This window comes from Pyxicephalus adspersus, chromosome 1 (assembly GCF_032062135.1).
Source record: "Pyxicephalus adspersus chromosome 1, UCB_Pads_2.0, whole genome shotgun sequence".
NCBI classification, from domain to species: Eukaryota; Metazoa; Chordata; class Amphibia; order Anura; family Pyxicephalidae; genus Pyxicephalus; species Pyxicephalus adspersus.
The window spans coordinates 169,540,733-169,567,901 of record NC_092858.1 but is presented as its reverse complement, the minus strand read 5'-3'; the positions used below and the strand labels follow the sequence as shown (position 1 = coordinate 169,567,901).

The 27,169-nt window shown below is 43.1% G+C and overlaps 1 protein-coding gene across 6 annotated transcripts in view; it reads right to left on the bottom strand.

Annotated features, from left to right (window-relative positions):
- Positions 1–4,647: 4,647 nt before the first annotated feature.
- The window catches only part of BCL9 (BCL9 transcription coactivator), a 143,486-nt gene continuing 120,964 nt past the window's right edge, over positions 4,648–27,169 (bottom strand). For 5 of the 6 annotated variants that reach the window (XM_072398332.1, XM_072398335.1, XM_072398334.1 and 2 more), the window contains 5 exons: positions 24,611–24,794; positions 21,801–21,900; positions 18,496–20,740; positions 7,617–7,874; positions 4,648–5,825 (listed from right to left, as the gene is read on the bottom strand). In XM_072398332.1, coding sequence (XP_072254433.1) covers positions 4,753–5,825; positions 7,617–7,874; positions 18,496–20,740; positions 21,801–21,900; positions 24,611–24,794 — 3,860 coding nt within the window. In that variant the 3' untranslated portion in view covers positions 4,648–4,752. The remainder of the gene's footprint in view (positions 5,826–7,616; positions 7,875–18,495; positions 20,741–21,800; positions 21,901–24,610; positions 24,795–27,169) is intronic. The other variant, XM_072398337.1, reaches the window with a different exon arrangement.

The following is a 27,169-nucleotide window of genomic DNA, read 5'->3' as shown; positions in this document are numbered from 1 at the left end:
ACTCCAATAACTCCTATAGCATGGCCTCAGTCTCCACCAAATCCTAGAGAATATCCAGACTCCAATAACTCCTATAGCATGGCCCTAGTCTCCAAAAAATCCTAGAGAATGTCCACATACTCCAACAACACCTTAAGCATAGCCTCACTCTCCACCAAATCCTGGGGAATATACAGACTCCAATAACTCCTATAGCATGGCCCCAGTCTCCACGAAATCCTAGAGAATATCCAGACCCCAATAACTCCTATAGCATGGCCCCTGCCCAGTCTCCACCAAATCCTAGAACATATCCAATGCCTCCTATAGTAAAGCCCCAGTATCTAAGAACAGCTATAATGTGTCCTCAATTTCCAACAACTAATAACATGTCCCCAGTCTCCACCTAGCCCATCAGTATAGCGCCAGTCTCCACCAAATCCTAGAGAATATCCACAGACTCCAATACCTCCTATACCATGGCCCCAGTCTCCACTAACTTCCACAGCATGTCCACAGTCTCTTAACATCTCCTGTAAATCCTACAGCACGGTCCCCGTCGCCCACAAATCCTATAGAATGTCCTCATTAACTCAATATTATATGTGGCCCTTTGCTCACTGGCTGCAGGCCCTGATTTTAATAAAGTTGATCACCACTGCTTTAAGAATGGCAACTTTGCAACCCAGCACTATCTGTGGTGCATTGTACACCTGGGTATCAGGAAGGCAGCTGGGTTGTTATTAGGAATAAAGAGGTGGCCATCCAACAGACAGAGATTAGGGAAGTGGGACCTTCAAATTTCCAGAGATTTCATCTCCAGGAGACAGAGCAGTAACATCCATGTTCTTCCAGGCTGCTGAATAAAACTCACACTGATTTTTCATGATAATATTCCATCCAGCCTTTCCGGTAGCTCTACATACATTCTGTGTAATATATATTACAGGTTGACATTTAAAAATCCGGCCCTCGATAATCCGGTTCCTTCAGTTTTCTGGCGTGGATTTCAGAGCGCATTTTCAAATTGACACTGTTTTCTGGAGGCGCCGTTTATTTTTGATGGCGCTATACTCCAGAATCAGCTGTTAGGTCTTGCTTGCACATGCATTCCTTCGCTTTATTTGCTGCTGTATGCGTTACGGATTCAGCAAAGAAAAGAGGTGTAAAACGTAAACGTTGTGCGTCGTTGATCGCAGAGAAAGTGGAAATGCAGAAAAATGTGATAGCTATACATGATAATGTTAAGGATAGAGAACATTAAAATTTTATTTGCTTTTCATTTAGTGTTACTTCATTTTAATATATACAACATATATAACCTTCAATAATACAGAATTTTCGAAAATCCGGCACTTCTCAGGTCCGGAGGTTGCTGGATTTTTGAATGTCAACCTGTATCAGTATAATTTTTTCTGTACATTGCCACCTGATTGTTTTAAAGCCACCATTGATCTCCAGGTAAGTGACGAGAATCTTCTGACGTATGAACGTAGCCTTACAGTGACGATGAAAAATGATGATGGGTGCACTTCCTGCTCCAGGTTAAGTCCCAATAATATTGCTCTGCACTATGGAGATCTCCAGACCGTTACATCCAAACCTTGGCGGTGACACTATGAGCAGCTCCGGGGTTCTCATATCTGCAGCTCTGACATACGATGGTATCCTTGGTATATGGCAGCTTAGGTTTATAAGGTCCTAGAATATGTTTACTCAGCACAAATGACACGTGCGATCCATAGAGCTCTGATAACCATCCGGCGTCTAATACACACCGCAGACTCGTTCTATAACACACGTGTGACGACAGATTGTAGGAAATGAGTGGTGTTTATCTGAGCAACGTACACATCCTTCACCAGCATCCCTCTTATCGGCTTCAATTCTTACTGAATCCATCAATCAAAACCACAGATAAGGAATTGCATTGTTTGCTGCTTGCTTTTCCAGAGTTCAGATGCTGAAGCCACAGACAGCCGGGCAGACAGCATTTTCAGAAAGTAACAGCGGCAGCTCTTAGATTTCTCACATGATGGGCATCCATTAAAGTGCAGGGAAAACTACATATTCATTCTTTTGCAGCTTGTTTCTGGTTGGAGAGACTTCCTATCCTGAAGAGCAACTGGAAGTGAAAGAAAAAGCTTTGCAAAATGTTGTCACCCTAATAGGTATTCACTTTGTTTCTGATCCGATATATAGTTCCGGTATGAATTCTGTCTGTTCTCATCAAATCCCAACGTATGAAAGCTGATAAAAAGATATTTGGCGAGAGATAAATAGGAAGGCAGAGCACAAAGTTCTATTTGTAGATCTCTAGCTGAGGACACTCATTGATACTCCCGCTAGGTGGGAATACAAGTGGAGTTTATACGCCCTGTATTTAAATAAAATACTCATTGATACTTTATTCTCTTAGCAGCCACCTCAGTCTACATGGACATCAGTGAGACATGGCTTCATAATTTGCATTGATGATGGGCAGCACGGTGGCTCAGTGGTTAGCACTCTGGGCTTTCCAGCACTGGATCCCAGGTTCAAATCTCAGCCAGGACTCTATCTGCATGGGGTTTGTTCTCCCCGTGTTTGTGCGGGTTTCCTCACACATTCCAAAAACATGCAGTTAATTGGTTTCCCCACAAAAATGGCCTTGGACTGACCATTAAACGTGCTGAATCAGCTAGCAGAATATTGGGGTGACCATCAGGGGCTTAACGGGAAATGTAGAAACTCACCATTTATATTCAGTGATCAATCCCAAAATTTATTTTAAGATGGGTGTGATGAAGCTGTATGAAGGTGATGGCTCCTGTATTGTGACCCAAACTAAATGCATGAAAACAGCCGGGTGGTTACTGAAAAGTGCCGCGTGGTCCGCCCCGCTAATTGGCGCTGGAGAGAACACTGCACAGTATCCATATTCTTGTAGAATCGTTAGTTTGGGTTGTGATGAAGGTGAAGCCATCAACGCAATCAAGTCTCAATTGAAATTGACATAGTCTTTAAGGGGAACAGTCCCAACTCTGGGGAGAGCAGATGTTGCACATCTCCTAGAGTGTAAGCTCTTCAGGGCAGGGTCCCCTCCTGGTCCTGTGTCACTGTCTGTATTTGTCCATCAGTTGCAACCCCTGTTAAATTGTACAGCGCTAAATATTATGGTTGCACTATATAAATCCTGTTTATTAATTTAGGAACGTGGTCCATGGTTACAATCCTGCGGCCATTTGCATTGGCCTGAAGTGCATCAGTCAGCACCAGCCCGGATCACTCAGTGGCTGGGACGGATTATGTCTGCAGAAGTGCCAAGCCCATTAAAGGGGAAAACTTAACATTGTGTATTACTTATATAAATATATAATTTATGTAAAGTGCAGAAGTTTAAACACAGCAAGTCTTTCGTCATTAGTAAACCTGAGGGTTTTTTTCTCACAGTTCACACTGCAACACTGTAAATGATCAGTGGTTAGCACTCTGGCCTTTGTAGTGCTGGGCCCCAGGTTTGAATCCTGGACAGGACACTATCTGCATGGAGTTTGCAGGTTCTCCCCGTGTCTGCATATGTTTCCTCCAGGTACCCCGGTTTCCTCCCACATCCCAAAAACATGCAGTTAGGTTTATTGGCTTCCCCCTAAAATTGACCTCAGACTACATTAATGACAAATAACATTAGAGGGACATTAGATTGTGAGCCTCTTTGAGGGACAGATAGAGACATGACTATGGACTTTGTACAAAGCTGCGTAATATGTTGGTGCTATATCAATACTGTATAATAATAATAATAATCTGGTTCCTGCTTTGGTGACAACTGCAATGTTGCAACGTTTCTCACTTCAATCCAGCAGGTTTATTGGCTTCCCCATAGAAATACACTAAGCAGAGTACAGACAGAATTTGTCATGATGATCTACAATGGCAGCCAATATCACTATGCAATTCATTCAAAATAAAAAAAATGAAACGATCACCGAAGATTGTCAATCCAATCATATCACCAACGAAGACTCGGCTGCATTTTGTAAGAAATATATTTTATTTTTCCAACACCACAGCCCTGGCAAGTGGTTCTGTACCAAATTTAATGGAGATTACACAGAATGTTTAAACGCTGGGGAAAGAGGGGGGGACGGGGACAAGTGGAAGAGTGAAAAAAAATAAAATAACCGTCACAAAATGGAGAGAGAAAAGAAGAAAAAAAAAATATATATAATATATATAAATCCCACAACTGGTTTCCACTCCCACATCATGAATCACTCGGGATTGCTCAGAGACAGGATGACCGGAGTTTACTGCATAATGTCTTGACTGTCCATGTATGTAACAGCATGAAGTCTGGCTTCTCGACAAAAGCATGGGAAAAGCGATAGCAAAAAATACGACGTCAGCCTTACCTCCCTCCCGGGGGAAATAAAACAGAAATACACATTGCGCAGAGAGGAATACAAAAAAAATAAAAATAGTGTGGGAGGGGACGTTAAACGTAGAATGAAACTTAAAAAGGGAACAAAAAAAAAAAAATGGTTGTATTTGCTCTCCATAGAATGAAATTTCTTTTTTTTTTTATTTTTATTTTTATTTTTTTTAAAGAAAGGAGATTCCCCTAACTGGACTTTATAGTTCATTTTGTGCTTTTTTTTTATGTTTTTCAAGTACCTTATAAAAAAAAAAAAAAAAAAAAAAATGGAACTCCTTTACATATTTAAAAGTTTTCTCAGGAGACAATCTCACTTCTACAATTTTTTTGTTTTCAACAAGTCTGTTTGTAGCAGCTTAAAACATCATATTCCCCGGATTGCCAGGTCCTTGGCTGAAACCACCCATCCCAACATCAGTAGGCATTCCTCGTGGGCGCATTTGAGGGGGAATCATGAGGTTTTGTTGAGGTCCCATCATCCCCTGCATTGACATCAACATGTTCGGAGATCCCACAGGTCCTGGGTGACTATATAGTACTCCGGGCATTCTCTCCTTTCCTGGAATCATCCCCATCCCTCCCGGATTCCCCATCATAGATAGTTGGCCAGGCATTCCTGATTGTGCTGGTGACATCATGCGATGGTGAGGTCCAATCATGCCTTGCTGCATAAAACCTGGAGGCCTCATAGAATTGTGGCCAGGCATGTCCACTGGGCCGGGACCTCCCATGCCACCCATTGGAAGACCCATCCTCGGGTTTGGCTCTCCCATCATGCCAGGCAAGTGTGAAAAACCAGGTCCTTGTTGCGGCTTTCTGCCTGGGACTTCCCCACGAGGGAAATACTGCAGTGTTTGACTGGGTTTCTCAGATGGAATAATCCTTGATAAGTCAAACTCTGGAATTCCAGAGGCCCCTGGTCTGATAACTTCCTGTAGGTCTGGGTCTGTGAAAACCGAAGACATATTATTTCCAATCACACCAAAGGAATCTGGTCCTGTGGGGCAACCCGACTTACAAAGTGCTGGGTCTGCATTTGGCGGAAGGTTGCCAGGACGATTTAAAGGTCCCTCTCCTGGAAAGCCCATTCCGGGCTGAAAGTTTCCCTGGCCTCCGTTAGGGCCGTTGTGTGGGAAAGGAACTTGTGGAGGCGACTGGACTGGAGGAAAGCCTTGGGCGAAAGCCATGCGTCCCTGAGGCACCATGGGAGGTTCTTGAGAGCCGTGACCCATCATCGCGTTGTGTGGCATCATCCCCCCGCCCATAGGACCTCCGTGAGGGGGTACGTTGGGTGGCATGGCGTTCGGAGAGGGCATCTGGCCACCGTGCGAGAGAGGCTGCGTCAGACCCATGGGACTTAGTGTTGGCATGGAAACACCGCCGTGAGGACCTGGCATCTTTGAAGGATTCTGGGAATTCATGACCATCCCTGCAAATAGAGAACAAATAATAAATTGTTTGCTCAGAGATAATCATTCCATAACAGACGTCAGAGAACAGACCAAACCATCCCAGGGTCCCACATAGCACTATATATAATAAAAAAATAAGTCAGCAATGTCAGCCCGGCTGGTGTGCTGCGCGGCATTGCTGATGGTTCCCCGGGAGCTCACACAAGCGGGGGGGAAAATGGCGCGCGTGTAAGCTGCTCATGGCATCTCATCCATGCCATCTCTGAAGGAGAGGAAAAATGAAAGCACATAACGACCCTGGCATGAAAGCTTCTTGTAAGGATCGGTGAGTACACATTCAGTTTAGCTAACCTTCATTTGGTTATTCGCATCTTTCACTCACCTGGCAAACATCACAACCCCAAATACACAATAAAGACTTTTAAATGTTTGACCAATCAGGATGTTCATGGTTGACTGGGCAGCATTCCAATGCTCTAAACGCACACTGAAGGGTACCTTAAAGCTTTAGAAAGTGTGCCTTTTCAAGACACTTATGGTGAAATCTGGGAGCATTGTTATGTCTGTAGGTTCCCGCCAAACATCCCCTAACCAACCCCTACCCTCCAAGTTCCACACATTTGTGGAAAAAAAAAAAAAAATTGCCAAAATCATCTGAAAAAGGCACATAGGTATCTCGGGAGGATCTGCACTCCCATTCCGTCTGGATCGCTATGGCGGCTTAAAAAAAAGGGTACTGCACTTAATTAATTTTTACTTTATATAAAAGGGTTGTCTACCCTTTTGTGAAAAGTAAAGATTTTGAGTTTAAGACTACTTTAAAGAGGAAAGTTACTTTTATATATACTGCATTTGCTTTTCATCACTGGGGACAATCTTTCACGATTGTTTTCAATAACAGATGAATGAACAAGCGCTCTATACACAGCGGCACCCAGCTGTGTTCTCCTCCCTTGACTTGCATAGCGGTCAGTCCTGATCATCGATCATGAATGTATTGTGAGTGATCCATCAATGACAGCAGGCCACGTCAGATTCTTACCAGAGATGAGCACAACCATTCGTCTTGTGTGATGATTATCCGACATGTGTACATGTCTTAGAGTGTATCCCTTAACATTGTGCCAGTAACAGCACTTGGGGGATGATTTACTGAAAAAATTCTGACTGCTCACCTACTGTATTGTATTTTTATCACCTTGCAAGAAATAATTCACTTAAGCTTACTGAATGTAACGATAGTTCAACTTTCAAAAAAATTACCCAATCTCATTTAAGCAAATGAGATTTTTAATGTGCACAATTAGTTGAAGTCAAATGAGTTTCATCTCATTTACTAAGCCAAGTGTAGTATCTCTTAGAAGGGGATAATTCACCTTGCTATGTGAACACCTGATACTCCTTTACCCCATAGACTGAGCATGCTCAGTTGCTTCCTTGCCATGTTTACAGTTTACCTCTAGACTGCTCATCTGATGATTTATTATTGTTATACAGGATTTATATAGCGCTAACATATTAGGCAGTGCTTTACATTAAATAGGGGTATGATTTCAGGGTAGCCGGAGCAGCGTTGTCATAATCCTAGGAGGTTTCCCGCAGATGAACAAATTATTTTTTTGCACTTCCATTGTTTATAAAGGAAACAAAGGAAATATGCTGGCACAGTGTGCAGGGTGAGGAATTGACCCAGAGCACCGGTCTCACCACCGACGTCCTTTCAGCGATACCAGCGGCGATTCAACAGACTAGTTTGGCACAACCAAAATATCAGTTTTGGATGGACTCTGTACAAAAATCCCATTTACCTGGCGTGTTATTCATAGACGGTAGGTTGGGTGAGCGGGCAGGAGGGGAATCGTCGTCCGAACTGGCCACCGTCTTGATGGCATCGTGGTAGAGAGGCGTGGAGCTGGGCATAGCGAACTTTGACATCCTAGACATCATAATGGAGAGAGGATTCTGGGAGAGGGTGGGCTCAGATGCCATCGTGTAGCTAGTGCTGGAGGGAAGACTTCCGGGGTGATTTATTGGCGCTGATTGGCTGACTGGTGGAGGGGGGCCTCCTGTGACCAAAAAAAATAAAAATTAGAAAATGACCTTTATTAAAAAAACAAGCTAAAGGCCAACTCCATCCATAACTGATATTTCAGCACTTTGTGACTACTAGAAAGCTGAATCACACGCTGGCTTCTTATATCTTTCAGGGTCACCAGTGGTGAGACGTCCTCACCAGAATTCTCAGTGCCACCCAACTGCAGCGGCCATTAACAGAGCCAAAATGATGGTCCTGCTCCCACGATGGATTCTCCATATCCTAGACCAGTTTAGGGAATCCAGGTGCTGGAGAGTGACAACGCTGCAGGGGGCAGAGACACAACACTGCGACAGTGTCACGCCGCTGCAGTCTCTGAGACATAAGAAGCCGATGGGTGATTCAACCCATTGTCGCCAACCTAAAACTGAAATATTAATTTGGGAGGAGATGGCCTTTAATGAGAACTGTACAAAGAATGTAATGTTTGCCAAAACACATTCGACCAAATATCATAACATGATGACATATGAAAGATTTGTATTAGTACCATCCATAGCTGCTGATAACCAATGCTAAGGGGAGCACAGTTTTCCAGCTCCTCAATGCACATAATATCTCCAACTTTTAATAGTACACCTAAAAAGATCTTTTCATCCCACACATACAGTAACCCTCAACCAGCCAGTGCTCCAACAACCCATTGCAAAGTACAATATGTCCGAATCTGCAGGTACTGATGACATTATTCTCCGTCATGTGACAGCATTCAACTTAATAGGCTGCCAGGGCTGAGCACTGCATCATGGGAGGAAGTCACATGCTCCAAACGTATAACGGAGGTCAGCACAACTCTAGAATCAGACAATGTGTTTGCTATTCGGGCCATGTCAGAAAATGTGGACCGGGAAGCAACACTCCAGCTATCTAATCCCTAACACCTTTACATATAAAGAAACCCACAGAGCCAGATATCACAACGCTTATAAAAGTTGGCTTTGCGTCTCAGTAACATATGGCACACTATTTCCGTGCAAAGTTTTGTCTGTGTTGTAGACTCTAAAGCAAAAAGTTCTCTGAATGCTGGGTTAATCCGGGCTGAATATTAGATAATCTGAGATCTTGCTTTAATAAGCAGTATGGCAAATATTGTTCAGCATAAAGACAAAATGATTTCAAGAGAATTACTAGAGATTGCATTACCACAATGACCATCAGTTTAGTTGTTTTTTTCCCCCACATTTATGTGCAGTAAAACATTAAAGCCAAGGAACATTTCTAAGTCCACTGGCTTGTGTTACGAATGGGGAGAGAAAGTGTAAAGTGAAGCTGTAACCCAAGTATACTTTTCAAAAGGGCCCACCTGGTGCAGATACGACAACTATTGCCTATCTCATCTTTATTTTTCAATTGTACATGTTCCACTTTTACCGAACCAACTTTACTAGACAAAGGCCATTCCATCATCCAGGCTGTTTCGGGGGTAAAAGTAGGAAAGTTCTGTTTGTACACAGGGATGGTGGTTGGCAGAGCTTACAAGTGTACCTAAACTCAGAAATTTCAAAAGGGCATATAACCCTTTAATGTAAAGCAAAATTTCTGTTTTTTTTTTTTTGTTTTTGTTTTTTTAAGTGCAACACCCTTTTTTAAATAAAAAAGGGTGCAGCATGACCCCAAATTCTAGACCACCTAGGTGATCAAGAATGAATGGGAGCACAAAGCCTACTGGGATACCTACGTCACGCATCCCGGAAGGCTTTTGGGTGCTCCTTCTGCACATGCCGGAACATCTCGGGAATGTGTAGAAGGAGCCTTTTTGCTCAAACAGAAAAATAAAGAACCTGGAAGGAGAAGACGGCAAAGCGCGGAGCGCCTGCTCTGGGGCGGATGTCGAGACGACGCAGGACACCCCTGCGGGACTGAAGGTTAGGTGTGTGTTTTGTTTTTTTGTTGTTTTCAGTTTAGTTCCTCTTTAGGTCAAGTCCAAAATAAATACCGTATTTTCCGGTGTATAAGGCGACTGGGCGTATAAGACGACCCCCCACTCTAACCAATCATTTGGGGGTCGTGTTATACGCCCAGTATTGTACTGTTCCTTCTGCCTGTCAGATCTCACTATTGTGAGAGAACTGAGAGGCAGAAAGAACTGTACACTACTAGTTCTAAGTAATGAATGGGCACGTTCCTTTAATGAATGGGGGTGTTCCAGTGAAGAGCCAATCCAGGCTCACGTCCTGCTTTTCAGCTTACACGAGTCCTGCTGTGAAGCAACGCGAGCCTGCCCAGGAGGACTCGTGTAAGCTGAAAAGCAGGAAGACAGAAGGAGGCACAGGAGGACTCGCAGGGACGCCAGACCAGAGAGGGGACTCGCGGGGACACCGGTCGCTGCAGGTAAGTACTGGTACCCGGCGTACAAGACGACCCCTGACTTTGTCATAGATTTTTCGGGGTTGAAAAGTCGTCTTGTACGCCGGAAAATACGGTAAATAAAACTCTAGACCTGGATGATGCTGGACGTCCTCCAGCCAGGAAATAAAGGACTCTCCCATCTGATTAGCTGCAAATTCTAATGCACACTTTGAGAAGTTTACAGCAAAATCAGAGCAAGCAATTTCAGCAGAGAAGAGGAGCCGGTAAAACTGTGAGAGAAAAGGGAAGGCTGGGACACTTCTAGGATCATTCAGACTTTACTGACAAATGAACCCGACCTGCAGGACAACACCTAACCTGCTTTAACATTCACATAGATTTAAATGGGAATGCAACAAAGGAAAGACATACAGGCAAGCCGTCAATGAACCCTTTCACCCAGTCAAGCTTTACCACACCATGAAGAATGCAAACATATTATGTGCTGAACCCTCCTTAATGTCCCATTAGACTGAGGCTTGTTCCTAAATCAGCCATGCTTAATAAAATGTAAAAATAAGAATAAATCAATAGATTTAAATATCGTTTTTCTTAGATCCTTTATTATTGTCTGATACTACCAATAGATCTGTTACTTTTCCCACTTCATATACCAGGCCAAGCTACCCAGCAAGTGTCAGCGTATTATCGAAGGTAGAAAAGAATGGCTCTAACAGGATTATTAGGTAGCGGAGTCATTTCCGATTGTGCCCACAGATATACACAGCTTTGGTCGCACTGAAGCACATGGCCTCGGGTGCCACTTTCATTCATTTAAAGTTAAGAGCTGCCTAGGGTTAAAGAGGCATGCCAACCTTTCTATAACTGTAACTGCATGCCCCCTAAGCCTAAAGGGGCGATTTACAAAGCAGTGAATGTTACATTCAGCAAACATTCATGCAGAGTAAAGACTAACACTCCACAGGCCTGATATCGAAGACTTATATATGCCTCTGTGGAGCCAGAGTTGATTGTTGGGTACCTGGAGGAATTGTACCAACTCCACATCCCTGAAATATCACATATTATAATATATATATATTAGGTAAGTATAATACTTCATATATCTCCTTCATGATCTAGCACAGCTTTTTTGTAATATGTAGCCTACCTGAACACCACAACAGTTTGTTTTAGCCAGTATTCCCCCTGGCCCTTTTAGCTGGGCGCACCACCCGGCACTTTTCAGTATCCACCTGTCTGTTTTTGGTTCAGAGTTGGTTCACAATACACGGGGGGCCCCCCACCTACAATTTCCTCCCACCAGGCTTAAAAAAAAATAAAATACTGGGTTGAAGACGGTTTTTAGCTATATGGAAAGTTTGCTTTGCAACACAACTACTAGACATAAAAAGGTTGAACCTAACTAACCCAAACCTAATTTCCTACATTTTCCAGATTGGCGAGAAGAGCTTTCTAAGGGTTCATGAAGATACATTTCATAGGACCCGGTCAGTACAGACTTCTGTATTATCCATTGCGCAGTTGCTGCCTTATCAGCGACTATAAAATACGTCACCCAAAAAATATCAGCGTTATTCAGAGACAATCCCAGGCAGCCAGAACCCGTTTACTTCATGTATTTTAGTGACACACGTGTGCAAAAAAAAAAAAAAAGCAAAATTAGTAATTCTATAAAGCATAAAAAACAAGCATCAATGAACAGCTGACACCAATCAATCTCTGGTATGGTAGCGATAAAAGGCTTGCAAGAAGGCAGTCGCATGAATGAAGTATCATGTCATCGCCAGAGAGCGGCTTGTCTGCGGCAGTCCCTGGCCGGGCACAAATCAGATGCTAACCGCCGTTTCATTAATGTGCCCGAGCTGTGCTGATCTAAGGTTCCGCCTTCACGGCTGCAAAAAAACTGGAAAAGGAGCAGGAGCCATTTTTGCGGTCAGAAGATTGTGAGGGCCAACGGTTTATATAAGTGTTGTACTCACAGGCACAGATCAATACACCAACATTGGAACATGTGAACCGTGAAGCTGCAAATTTAGGGAAGGGTACACACCTGCTTTGTGAACGAGCAATCCTCGGAGTCTCACAGAGGCTGGCACAATGCCCAGCTGCTTGGTCACTCGCAATGCAGTGTCTGCAAATTTGACAGCAGTGAGCGGTATCGGAGCAGCCCGCTGCCGCCAACATTTATTCTTTATGTGGCTGCCACCGAAAGGCAGCAGTACCCGGGCGTAAGAAGCCTTGCAATGCAAATGCCCCACCACCTCATAGCCAGTGTGAACATAGCTTTAAGATGGCGCATAAATGTACGATCACAAAAACCTTCACCGTGCCGTGTATGGAAAGCAGGATGACTTGGATTCTCTCTGACCTCTTGGTTTGAGCTCTGCAGGCCGTACGGTCCAGAAGTCACAGATTTTCCACACCTCATAACCCCTCTAAGCTAAACAGCCAGCAGAGCTCAAAAACATTGAGTTCCTAAATCCCAAAAAAACGGCACAGAACAATGTGACATCTCAAGCTGTGGGACTACCGCCACTGGAAACGGTATTTTGTTATTACCGCTGAATGATGAACAAAAGAGCAGCCGTTCGCCTAGTCTATGGAGAGATAAGGGGGGAGGAAAAGCAAGCATTACCTACGGTGTTCTCGCCAGCCCCTTTTTAGCTGGCAACTTTTCAGCAATCACCCGGCTGTTTTTGGTTGGGTCACAATACAGGGGCCACCACCCACCTACAATTTCTTCCCACCAAGCTTAAATATGATTCAGGGTTGAGCACTGACAGCCATGCTCTGCTCCAGATCAGCCGTTCATCAGGCCACTGTAGCGGATTGATGGATGATGTCAAGCTGTCCCATGCTGGATTTTTACCCAAAACAAGAACGACCATTTGTTTCAAGTTAACAACCATCAGATATGTATATGAAGCCTCCGTCCTGTTCAGTGTTCCACCTTCTCCTACACAAAAACAGCTTTATTTAGAACAAACAAGTGGCTGATCAACAGGGGAGGGAAGAATAGAGTTGGGACTGTTCCCCTTAAAGACTAGGTTGTTTTGTATTGAAACTTTATTGTGTTGATGGTAGCTTCACCTTCATCACAACCCAACAAAACTAACGATTCTACAAGAATATGAATACTGTGCAGTGTTCTCTCCAGCCCCATTTAGAGGGGGGAACCACCCGGCACTTTTTAGTAGCCACCAGGCTGTTTTTGGTAGTTACTTAGGAGTTGGGTCACAATACAGAGGCTGCCACCCACCTACAATTACTTCCCACCTGGCTTGAAAAATTTTCAGGGTTGAACACTGAACAGTGCAGTAGTTAAATAATGATTTTAAAGTATTTCTGCATGCATAGTAACCTGCCGTTAATTTGGCCTCCATTAAACTGTTTCACGCTTATTTGCCATCATCAGTGCAGGACGCGGATACTACGGCCTAAACTGAGCAGGGCTTGTGATGCCCCCTCTGCAATCTGTATATTGTTTGACCAAAGAAACGGAAGTACCTTGCAAAACTGGCAACATAATTCAGTTTATATGATCACTGATTTGCCCCTCGCTAGCAGAATATCACAAGCTGGGACAGTCTCCATATGATAACGTAAGCTGAATTTTTAGCAATATCCTTAAGAGTCACCAGCGACAGAGCCACCCGTCTAGGCCCAGAAAATCATTCTTCTTTACACAATTTCCTACGCCTTCTTTTCCGTACTTTATATGCAGAATCTGTGAGCAGCTAAAATATGACATGTCCGCCGGACTAAAATGAATGTTCCCCAGACTCGGCTGTAAAGCTGCCATGGTAACTGCAGGCCTCGAGCAATGCAAAAAATAAAAAAATCAATGGTAATTATTGAAGGCAAAACAAGAGATAACTGCAAGAAATGCTAACAGTCAATGAAATTACTATAATGCCTGATTTTCTGTTTGCCTGGAGAACATTTTAAAATGCAGAGAGAGAAACAAAAAATAATACTGGAGGGATTCAACATAAATATTCTTTTCTTTTAATGCCGATCCTCGGTAAGCATGGGAATAAAATGGTTTGGATCTGGCGAATTACCCTACATGCTGGTTATGAGGGCATTTCATCTGTTCATTCCCGACCCCAGGGATAGGGTGAACCTTTGGGACCTTCCATGCACCTTCCAATGACCTCAATGGGCATGAAATGTTAGGAAAGCTGATGAATTGCCCTTTAATATTTGTTTTCTCCCCAAAGGTGCAGTAAAATAGAAAATATAGAATTTAAGTTGAATCATAAAAAAAAATCAGAGTTGAAGGAATGGTTGAACCTCTCTGGCGGTCTGAATGAGTATTTTTAAATGTAAAAGCGGCACATTTAAAAATACCCATTATTTTAAATTTCCTGCCTACCGGTCGCACCATCCCCGCCCCCCACCCAGCTCGTCCGGCGGGGACGCATATGCCGGGTGGCATTAGTGCAGTCTGGCGATGCCGGGAAGCAGATGCTGGGCATCGCTGGAGGACGCCACTGGAATGAGGGAACCAGGTAGGACTTTAAAACTCCCTGGCAATTCCACCCCGAGTGTGGCTTGGGGGTTACCACTTTTGGCACTGAAAACTAACCCCCAGCCACGCTCGGGAAAACCGGCAGGGAGGTTAATAGAGTGAAGAACATTCTTCTCTACTTCTACCAGTTACCAAGATCTTTGCTACGTTCCACCAGCAAAATCTTCACATTCAATATTTCCAGGTATGTCAGACACCTAGGTCACCTGTGGCATTCTGCGGTTTCATCCAAGGCCTCCAAATGTCACTGCTCTGTCCTGTAGTGATGACCGGTGTATGCAGGCACAGCATTCAGTAAAGGGACCAATCACTTAACACACCTTGGGCAAAAAGATTTTGTCCGGGGCCATAGAATCTGAACAGAGGTCTTTGGAACCAGCAAGTACTATTCTTTTGCAGGTTTTATTTTTTTTAAATGGGAAAAGGGTGCTTTACATTTTTTTTCCTGTTAAGCAAAATATTAAAAACTGCAAAAATTCAAGAATTGCAGAAAGCAGTTTCTTGAATGTTCAAGTCTTCTGCATGCCCCAGCTGTCTTCAGTCATGTATTGAATGGGGTTAATGGAAATGAAACCCGTACTGGGGGAAACACAGAGGCTCCCAAGGCTGAGAATGCCGATTCCCTGGTTGTCATGCCGGGGTCCTAAAGCTACAATAATTTCTGTTTTATTGACTTGCAACAAACATGTAGTCAATGAAGTTACAAATACCAATTAACATGCTTAATCTGTATACAGGCATCAAATTGCTGTCACTGGATACAATGTTATGTGATCGCTTCCAGTGACAGTAAAAGGAAAGAACTGTGCACAGAACTGTTTTGTCCTATAGAGCCATGGAGGATGAGTGGTGGTACCTACTCTGTTTAGGGATCCACCATGGCCGACTGCAAAACAATATTAGGGGTCAGCTGCACACACAGTAACTCACCCAGCCCCTTTTAGCCGGGCGCACCACCCGGCACTTCTCGGTAACCACCCGGTTGTTTTTGGGTAGCTACTGAAAAACTAGGTTACCATACATGGGTCAGCACCAACCTACAGCTTCTTCTCGCTCAGCTTAAAAATATTTCTAGGGAGAATATTGGAAACTAGTTATTCTCTTACTTTCAGCTATGATAATGCCAAGATAATATGAGCTTAGCCAGACATTTAAAGCTGGACTCTAACAGTGTTCAGAACGCACACATTGCTACTCTTTCCGCCATTATTACAAACATGATTGGCTTTAAAAAAAAACAAACCTTTAAGAATTAATTTTAGATGTCAACGCACAACAATGCAACAAATGAAATCTCTATCTCAATTTTTCAATTGAAGTTTGAATGCAAAATAATTTTTTGACAAGGGTGAAAATTTGTTTTTGTGAACTTTGGTTGCAAAAGTGTAAAGATAAAACTTTACAAGCTGGTACATTGGAAATTTTAGTTGCCTACCGTTCTCATTTTTAAAGCAAATGAAACACAGCATTAAAGAGGAACTAAACTCAAAAGTCCAAAAACAAAAAACAAAAAAACACCTTTAATTCCCCAGGGCAGTCTGATTGCTCCGGGAGTGTCCTGAATCGGGTCCCGGCATCCATCCCAGAACGCCGCCATCTCTTCTTTCTTCCTTTCTTCATTCTACGTCAACCGACCCAGGCGCTAGATGGGGTGACGTAGGATGAAGAAAAAAAATTGCCAATCTCACTACGCATGAAATTCTGAGTTTAGCTACTCTTTAAAGGGCCAAAATGGCAACCCCACATATCTAAAGCTGCGTACACACTTGCAATTTTTGTCGTTGGAAAGGATCTTTCACGATCCTTTCCAACGACAAGGGGCTGCAAGATGCATGAACGATGCTGTACATACAGCACCGTTCATGCTCTATGGAGAGGGGAGGGGGGAGAGCGACGGAGCCGCACCCTGCTGTACGCTCTCCCCCTTCCCTTTCATTACGATCGGCTGTCGTCCATCGTCCGTGGATCCGGCAGGTCGGTCGTCCGGACGATGGACGACACCGACTGTACACACGGAAGATTTTCGCCCGATAATTGGCCCATGCCGATTATCGGGCGATAAAAATCTGCCGTGTGTACGTAGCTTAACACCTTTAAGACTGGAAGACTTGTGCCCACTTGACACAATCTGTGATTAAAGCATTGTTTATCTTAAAAACTCTGAGGCTCTATTAAGACAGACAGGCATCTGGTGGCTTTATTTTATTTTTTTCACAAGCTAAAGGATGCCTTTATCTGGTTAGAAACCACCACATTCATACATAAAAGTGATTTTGTATAATAGGCAGTGCACGTTACAGTTTTCTAAAAGGCTTTTAGCATATTGGTTGTGGTTAACCAACAACCTTTACAACATCCAATACTTTGCTCATGTGACCCTATATATAACCCACTAGGGCTACCAAAAAGCATTAACAATCTGCTTGCTTCCTGCAATGTTGCATGTGCATATATATTGTGTATACCAACGACCCAGCACCTTTCAATAACCAGCTGGTTGGTTACCGAAAAGTTGAGTGACAATACAGGGGCCACCACCTGTCTACAACTTCTTCTAACCCAGCTTAGGAATCTTCTGCGGAGAACACTGGACCTATAGATATAATGCTACAATATTTATGAAAATTTTGCAATATAAACCTAAGGCTTGCATGCTTAGAAACACAGCATGACGACTGCCATTTACTGCTCATCGCACAAAGTCGAGACATTTCATAAACCGTCATTTCAAGCAGCATTGAAGAAAAAAATTCTACTACAGTAAAATACCTACGAAATGTCTCCACGTGATAGCAAAACAATGCAACATATTTTATTATTCCCTAACATTCTTTTGAAATGATAATAAAAACAAATTCACATTCCCCAAGAACTTTTCATGTCTCTTTGTTTGTAAACAATCCCCATGATTACCGCCATTCGGGGTCATAGTGATCATACGGCTTGGAATCATGTTGAATAGTTTCCAGCTATGGAGTAGACTACCGGTTGTCGGTCACAGCACGGTCTCTGAACTATGAGCACACGCAGCAAACATAGAACATTCTCTCCCCACAGGGAATCAAGGCGGAGAACATTATTCCACATATTGCAGATGTCTAGGTGTGAACATGAAGGACAAGGCATATGCAGATCATTCATCCGAGGAAAACATGACCGCATAGGCACCACGGGTTGATTTTCTGACATCTAGTAAAAATAACCTTAATATACTATTCAAGGATAAAAATTGCCAGTTTCTTTCCTGTGTGTGTGTGGGTTCGCTTAGATCTATTCTGACCCACAACAACCAATAGAATCTCCAAAACAACAAATGTATTCTGCAGTATTGTGGATTGTGTCAGAATTTTAGCGTGTTTTATTCCAGGTCACTAAGATCATTCGGAGTGATTTAAAAGGTGTATCTGACATGAAGCCGACCTCTTCCTGACCCTCGGGTGCAACAATGTATCTTATAGTATTTCCATTTAAATATATGGGGGAGAGAAGCACAACTGAAGCAAAACTAGAAGTCGCAGGGAAGGATAGTAAATCCATAATGAAAAAAATAAAAGGCTTCTGATGGGAGGACCCATACATAACAGCATGAAACATGACCATCAAAATACAACCACAGCACCCATGTAGATCATCACAGTCACATCAAAAATCTGTTAGATTCCCTATAAAGGAAAATGCCAATATTGCTGAAAATGTACATAAAAATTTTGTTGGAACAAAGAAAAATACAGATAGAAGAACTTACCAGATTCCATATTCCCCATCATGGCTGGTGATGTAATGCCAAGCGGCGGTTTGTGCTGGTTTGGGGGTATTCCTGGACTTTGCATTGGAGGCTTAGGAGAAGACGTCCAACCTGGGGAAGGTACAGGTAGGGACGGAGACTTCAGGTGGACAGGGGAAGCAGCAGCAGACCCCATGACAGGCGGGGACTTAATGGAAGCAGCAGCTGCTGCCGTTGGTCCTGTCAACATCCCGGCTAACTGAGAAGGTGTTTGGGGGGATTTAAGGTTACCAGAAGGGGAGCCTAGCATCGGAGATTGGACCTGGCGCATAGTTGGGGATTTTAAAGGATTCACACCAGGAGAGTTCACTTGACTGCCAGAAACTGAAACATTATCCAAAGGCTTACGGCCCAGGCTGCGTTGACCGGGCGGCGCAACGTTGAGGTTGCCCGGGTTATTGTTTGGATTGAGAGGTAGAGGTGGCATGTGGCTAAGTCGGCTGTTAGTCCTTTGATCAGGCCCCATCTGTTCTCTGGGGTTCCTCAGTACTCCTCCGGGGGCCTGGGACATATTGAGATAAGGCCTGGAGCCCATACCATACTCCTGTTGGGAGTGTTCAAAGGGTGCAGAATGCATTTTTTGCTGGTTAGGAAGCATCTCGTTGCTCCCAGGCCTCATCTTAATTAATTCATCAGGGCCCATCACATCTTTCATCTTTTGAGGCATTAACTGCTGGTTAGAGTTCATGTTGACATTAAGGTTCATGTCAACCTTCATGTTCATATTGCCCGGACCCATGCCAAACTCTACCTCTCGGTTTGGACCCATGTTAGGAGGCATCCCTTTATGGAATTCCATCCTTGATGGGCTCAGTGCTGCATCTCCAGGCATACGAGGAAACAGACCACTTCCAGGCTCCATACTCCTTTGAGGTGGAATACCTCTATTCATTTCCATTACAGGTCTGATGCCCTCCATACCAATGCCAGGGGGCATGCCAAGCTGCTTTTCCGCAACATGCTGATGAAAAATCTCATCTTGAAAACCCTGTGGGTTGGGGAAGCGTTCCCCTCGCCCTGGGCCACTAAATATGCTCTGTCCAGGGGGAAAGCTACGTCCGTCAGGAATTTTTGGCACCTCGTCTGGCCAATTAACACCAGGAAGCCCGGGTCTGGATCCAGGATTGGGAACATTAGGTCCTTCCATATCAGGGTTCATCATTCCAACAAAACCAGGTAACCGCTGCATTTGGCTTCCAGGCACATTTGGATGAGGAGGCATGCCTTTCGGGGGCATTGGATGCGGCATGCCCATCCCATCTGGATAAGGATCTGGACCGCCAGGGCCCCAGCCTTCCCCAGGGTTCATCTGGTAAGGAGGTGGAGGACCCCTGACCATTCCTCTGGGTCCATGCTGGTGTACCATCATGTCCTGCAAAGACCTCTGTTGCACCACTGCCTGCTCCTGTTTACGCCGCTTTTCCTCATAGAACTCCTGCTGCAGTTTTAACCAAGCCACCTGCTCAGGGGTCATGTGATCAAGATGATCTTGACCAGGCTGAGGATTCATCGGCGGAGGTACCATATCCTCTGGTGAAAAAGGCATGTCCCTATGTCCTTGGGGGCCAAATGGCATTCCTCCATCAGGATGAGGCCCTGGGCCTTTGCCTAAATTTTGTGATTGAGCCATCATTGCCTGTATTGGCCCTTCAAGTTTTTTCTGAGGATTGTCCAGCATTCCAGAGTTTTGTTGAGGCCCACCAGCTTGGCCTGTAAGGTCTTTTATGGCAAACTCTTTCTCATCAGGAAAAAGCATCCTTTGGATGTCTCTAAGGGTTTGTAAAGACCTCTCTCGATGCTCCAACTGTTCTTGGGAAAGTCCGTCGGGATTGTCACCTAAAGGTGGTTGTTCCCCAGTAGGAACCTGCTGCGAGGAACTTTTTGTCTCTGTTTTAGTCTCTACTGGAGGAGCAACATTCCCTTGAGACACTGGGCTGGCAGCTTGGTTGTTGGGGGTTGAGCTTTGCCCACATCCTTCAGTCTGTAATACATTAGAGTTGGCAGGGCTGCTGGCTGCAATTTTGCTCTCCACAACTCCTCCTTCTTGTCCGATAGAACAGTGAGGAGCTGCAGGCTTGGAAGGCAGTGCTGGGCCGGGTGGGTTGGATTGCACTTTGGCCGGCTGTGAATGGTTCTGCTCCTGGGGTGTAGGTGCCCGTGGATTTGCTTTAGGTTCATTCCGAATATTGGTAGAGATTGGAGTATTCTACAAAAAAAAGCAAAAAAAAAAAAAAGCTGTAAACAGGTGATTGTATAACAAAAAGCCTATGAACTCAATTTGAACATTTGAATATCATTGTCCACTGCAACAAGATTACCAACATTTGATATTTCTAAACTGTGAATCTTTCAGAATAAAGGTGAATGTTACTGGCCGAATAATTTGTGGAAAATGGGAAGACTATGCAAAGAGGCACTAATATTATGCAAAATGCAGCATACTACAAATAATCCAAGGAAGATCAAGAATTCAGAAACACAAAGTTTATACTTCCAGGCCACTTAGATGCTGGCACTTTAGGTCTTACAGACCTCAATGCTGTGGCTGAGCCTGTTTCACTCTCCTCCTGGCCATTCAGAAATCACACATCCCCAAGGCTTTGATTTGTGAATGTCACGAGGAAAGGAAGGAGGAGACAACACCAACGCTGAGGTCTATCAGATCTGCAGCACTTACACCTTAGGGGACAGGAAGCACAGAGAGAACTATACTCATTACAGCGTGTAAAGATGCAGATATGCCTGCTGGAGGATACATCCTGAGTGACAGGGGTTGCTTTTTAAGAAAAAGAAATATTTAACAGGTTATATATGGTACATTCATTGTGACTGAAATGGGGCTTTTATGTCATCACAGCGCATACACCATTTACTGTGATCGGTCTCTTTAAAAACACTACAATCACATAAAAATGCCAGGTAATACTGCAAACCATGCAGTTTGCATTTTCTCTTGTGATTTCCTGTTGTGATAGACAATCCAGTGCCTCTTCTGCGCTGAAATCGAGTGGTAGAAATAGCAGACAGCTGGTACGGGAGGGGAGCCAGAAATGAGAAAGGAGCAAGAAGGGGATGTGCTGAGATCATGCAGCAAGGGAGGAATCGGACAGGGTGGCAACAATGTTCAGATTATCAGCGCAGTAAAGGCTCAATACAGGTAATTAGGAGCCCACAGGGCCCTGTTGGAGAGATATCCCCTATATGTGCCATTACCATTGTCACAAAATCATGAGAAACGTTTACAGTGATATGTAAAATAAGCCCACCGTAGGAGTTGAAGTGCGCTCAGCTTTGCTGTTTGAGGTGCTCTGTATGTGGAAGAGGACAATTGATTCAGCCTGTCCCTTCATGACCGCTTCTGCAGCTCTGCGGAGGAATAATATAATCAGTAAGTTTTGATGGAGCAATTATCATAGGTAAAGACTGTACAAAAAATGATGATTTACACCCATGCAAGATTAACAGTAAGGCTTGAGTTCAGTCTCAAACAGCAAAGGACATGTCCCATAAGCCAGGGAAATAAAAAGCAAGTCACCCCCAGCAATATGCAAAGGGTTAAAGTGCTTGATAACTAAATGTTGTTCATATGTCCCCATACCAGCCCAGTTCAGAAGCACAGTACATTACACCCAATTCCGGGTCTTTTATATCTATGAGAATGGGAGAATGGCATACTACTGGCATACTAGCTATGATTGCTTCATCTTGGAGCCCCTCTACCACAAAAACCATGTTCCCTTTTAATAACGGTAACCCAAACACTACAATAAGTAATAACATTCATTTCTAACCAGACACAGGTGTGTTTTACCAAACAGCTCAAATTTCCTGCAGCAGCCTCTATAGAGACATTTTACATGTCAAGCTAGTAAATCATTAGTGTTATGGGAGATTGTATATATAGTTTCTGGAATTTACTACCATTACTGCAACTCTGGGAAAGGTTATGAAGTATAACAGTGGCTGCAAGATATGAAGAATAACTACAACCTGTTAAAGAACATAGCATAACGTCTTATTAAAAAAAAAAAAAATTACTGTAGGGTAAGTCTGGCTGAATGAGATATTTAAAGCAGATTTAGCAAAATCAATTATACACCATGAAGCATTAATATGAAGCCTGTTTCTACATTTTCCCTTTAACAATTTCATCATCTGTTGATCATGGCATAGATATGATTTTGCTTACCTACCTTAACAGATCAGTTCAGCAAACATTTCAGGGGTTCATAGAAACTACTTCATATGGACAGATTACTCCCTATTCCCATACTTTACTTCTGTGTCCTTTCCCGGTGTTTCTGGGTTATTGGGGGACATTATATGATCTCCTCCACAACGGTGCTCATTTTTAGAGACCAACCCAAAAACTCTAACATGGTCATATGACCAAGCTATAGACAGGACACAGATATTACAAACATATGTGGACTTTATCAAGCAAATATGCATCAGTTTTTATGTCTATTTGCGACTCTTGCACCTGGAATCCTAGACTGCTAACCAAGACAAATTGGAGAAGACGTGAGAACAATAAAGAAGTGGTCATGAGCAGATTTTAATATGTTGCAGTATGGCTTTAAAGCAGCAAAGGTAGGAATTGTAAAAATAAATCTGATCTTTATTAAAGAAATCTGTCTCATTGCTTTCGTTTCGCACAGCCATGCTGGAGACTAAATCAGACTTTCTGGACCTTTGAACATGAGGGAACCCCTGAAATAACTTTCAAGTCTTCATGGAACCTTTTTCTAGAATTACTCTATCCACAGCTCACAGTATATTAATTTGGTGGTCAGTGGGAATAGTTTTTCTTACGTTGCTGGACACTGGGAAGAATGTCACCGTTACATTACAGATCATTGGTGTCACTTAAACTGACCAAAGGGGAACAAAATGCTCATTGCTCAAGAAACCCCTAATAACCTCTAGAAAATAATCACTTACTTTATTACACAAATCACAGCTCGCCGTTATTACATGGCTATTCTGCTAGAACTAATAATGACAGGGAAGGTGCCTTATTTCCAGCAGGTTATGCTCAAAGCTTATTAAATAACCATGTTGTGTGTCAACAAATGATAAACGAATATTCAATCCTTTCCACTCCCAAATGCAATAACAGATCGTCCAGCTACTCTGCATGCAGGATGAGACTTTTAAAAAATAAAAGTAAAAAAAACACACCCGCACTTACACGCTAAGTATCTGCAATACATTACAACACAGCTGTACAACCTGTGTGATTAGACCCAACCATCTGCTTAAACCTGAACCCCAGGGATAAGCAAATATTGTCTAAATACAAGAGGCGTGTACTCTTAATGTAATCTTGCAGTTTGTGTATCTTTCTGATCTAAGTAGTCATCCAGTGCCAAACTTTGCATGCGTTCTACCTGGCCCCTGTTATTTTCTGCAGGAGGCCTGTTGCATGTCTAGCTGCAATAAAGAACCTGCCTGCTCCCACTTTTTTCTCTCTCGTTAATTCTGCCCGAATGCTAAAGCATGAAAAATATTTTACACAATGGTGAAGTGTTTCCAATCTTCTGGGAACAGCTTGGAGAAGGCGTTTCTGTTCCAGAATGACTGCGCACTTATGTGTAAAGCCAGGTCCATAGAGACATGGTAGATTGATTATAAGGAAAAGAACCTAGGTGGCATTCACAGACACCAAACCTTAACCATAGTAAACATCATCCGGATGAATTTAATTAACAATTGCAAGCCAGGTCATCTCGCAAAACACGAATACCGGAATTCACAGACACTTATTTTGCTGATTAGGTACAAATGCATCCTCAAAAATTATGCAGAAACCCTTCCTAGCACAAGGGAGTCTGTTACTGCTAAAAGACTGAAGAGAGAAGAGGACAACTTTTAAATGCCCATGCACAACATGTTTACATTGATGTGATGGAAAGCGGTCACCAACCATTTGACCATATTATGTTTACTGTCCCAGAAAGACACAGGCATAGATTTAAGTCTACAGGGCTTTGCAAACCTGCAATGGCCCTGTACCATCCATCACACGACCATTCACTTATCCGCATCCTACCCAATCAACAGAACCACTTACTTATTGGCCATTTCAGTAGAAAATACGTAGACCACTTTTGACGGTGTTTTCCTTCCAGGTGCGGAGTCCAGCATTGTTGACCCATGGGAAGGAGTGGAAGACCTGGGGACGGAGGTATTGGAAGGGGTCATGTTATGAGGAGGGTGGGATTCCACGGGCATTACTGGATCTGTAGTGTTGCAGTCTGTAGATTGTATAGAAAAAAGTGATGTTAATATAAATGCACAAATTCTTTATATTAAAAAAACAAAAGACACAAAAAATCTTAGTCACATAAAAATGGCATTACAGACTAGAGCAGATTATCTCAAACTTTTTAGCCCTGAGGAACTCCTAAAATAGTTTTCAGATATTAGGAATCCCAGCTATATCCAATGAGAAACTTTTTTTTTCTCCCATGCTTGCCAGTGGTCAGAATGACAAGTTCCTTGGATGCATGCAGATGGTTCTGCCAAGTGGTGTTGGTTGTAAGACTATACAGGCACCTTTCTATTCAAGGAACTCCTGGCAACTTCTGGAGGAAACCTATGCTTTTATGGAATTCTTATTGGTTGGAAATTCATTGCTGTAATCTACTTCCATGGATTCCTCTCAGGCGGCATAGCTTTGGCTTTCCAATACTGCCTCTTCAATATGTAAAAGCACCTAGATGTACCCGTGCACCTCTGAAGCAGCCTCCGAACCTTTCTGTCATTGAGAAACGTCAGACCAAGCAAAGCTCCAAAATTACCAGCGCTGGGGCTTGATGAAGTCGCCAATATGGGTCTATTAGCTATAAGCAACCTGCCTTGCTAATAAGTATGTGCAAAAGATACGGTAAGAAAGGGATGCAAGAATAGTAAAGACATGGAAGAGCCTTGAGAGTCAGCCATACCAGGAATCTTTGCATGATCAAATACAATATCTGCATCTAAATTAAAAATTTAAAAACACATTGTCGGCCAAATTTTCTTTATTGCTTCAGACATTCCTACTGAAGACATTCAGCCTTCTGCAGCTAGAGAGGTCTATGGTAAAATCCCTTTGTTAGCAATGTGAAATTAGATGCTGCAAGGAGTGTAAGCAGTGGATTTCCATAGAGGAAGCAGTGCAGAGTGTGTGAAATCTGAACCAGGTCTCCTGTGCAGCCCTTTCTAGAGAGTTTCATGATGATCTCACTGTAGGAATACCCTGCAGACAAACATTAACCCCGCCAGGGAGCATCCCGTTTTAAGGAAAGCATAACTTATATATATATATATATATATATATATATATATATCTGCAATAAGCATTCTTACCTGCCTGACTGCCAAAAAAAAGCTGAGCTGAACATGCATAGCTGAGCATAGATTGTAAGTTCTTCAGGGCAGGGTCCTCTTCTCCTGTGTCATTGTCTCTGTCATTTGAAAACCCCTATTTAATGTACAGCACTGCGAAATATGTTGGCACTATATAAATCCTGTTTAATAATAATAGAAGGCCAGGATACCTGGAATTTACCTCCTTTCCCTGTAGCTGCTAGGCCTGAATGACCTGCCGTGTAGCTATGTTCATTTATGCTTGACCAATAAAGATGGTTGAATAGCAAAAGCAGGAAGAGAAGAAAAAAAGATGGTGGCGCCCACGACGCATGGAGACAGGTGGGTGCAGTTTAAACCTGATAAGGTTATTTTATTACAGAAAGGACATTGTCTGTCACTTAAATAAAGGACCTGGTTGATCAAATGTTTGGGTTTAGTTCTGCATTAGCTGTTTTTCTTCAAAGGACCAATCAGTTGTACGGCAGAGTAAAAGAATGAGCTCATCTGCCTGATGCTTCACTTTTTACTGTACAATTGCCAGATGGGGAAGGGACAAGACTATTGCAGTGGATAAGCAGAAGGTCCATTGCCCTGACAGACAGGGCTGTGCTTTAAGGCACGGATTTGTAAATATCAGCACAGTGGCTCAATGGTTAGCACTCAGGCCTTTGCAGCCCTAGGGCCCTAGGTTCAATCTTAGTCACAACACTATCTGCATGGAGTTTGCTGGTTCTCCTCGTGTCTGCGTGGGTTTCCTCCCACATTCCAAAAACATGCAGTTAGGTTATATGACCTTACACTGTATGAAAGACATATGACTGAAGAAGGAATAATAGATTGTGAGCCCCTTTAAGGGACAGCTATGACATGACTATGGACTTTGTACAGGGCTTCGTATTATTTCAGCGCTATATTTGGTGTAATAATATTAATAACTGCATAGACAAATATAAATAATTACATACATATAATAAATACAAATATAAATACAAATAATATAAATACAAATAATATAAATAAGACTGCTAACATATATGCATTTCATCTGTGTAATTAACCGCTTGCCTGGAGCTAAGCTTTAATGACTATTACTTCACTTTTAAGTAGTCTGCAATTGATGCACTTTGCAAGTCATTTTCATAAGGACAAACTTGTAAAGATAACAGCGTGACACCGAAATAGTCCATAAAAGAGCAAAAAAAGAAAGGATACTGAAATGAAAAACAAGAGACTATACGTAACATATGGTTCCAGCATACCCACTGTTACCACAAGC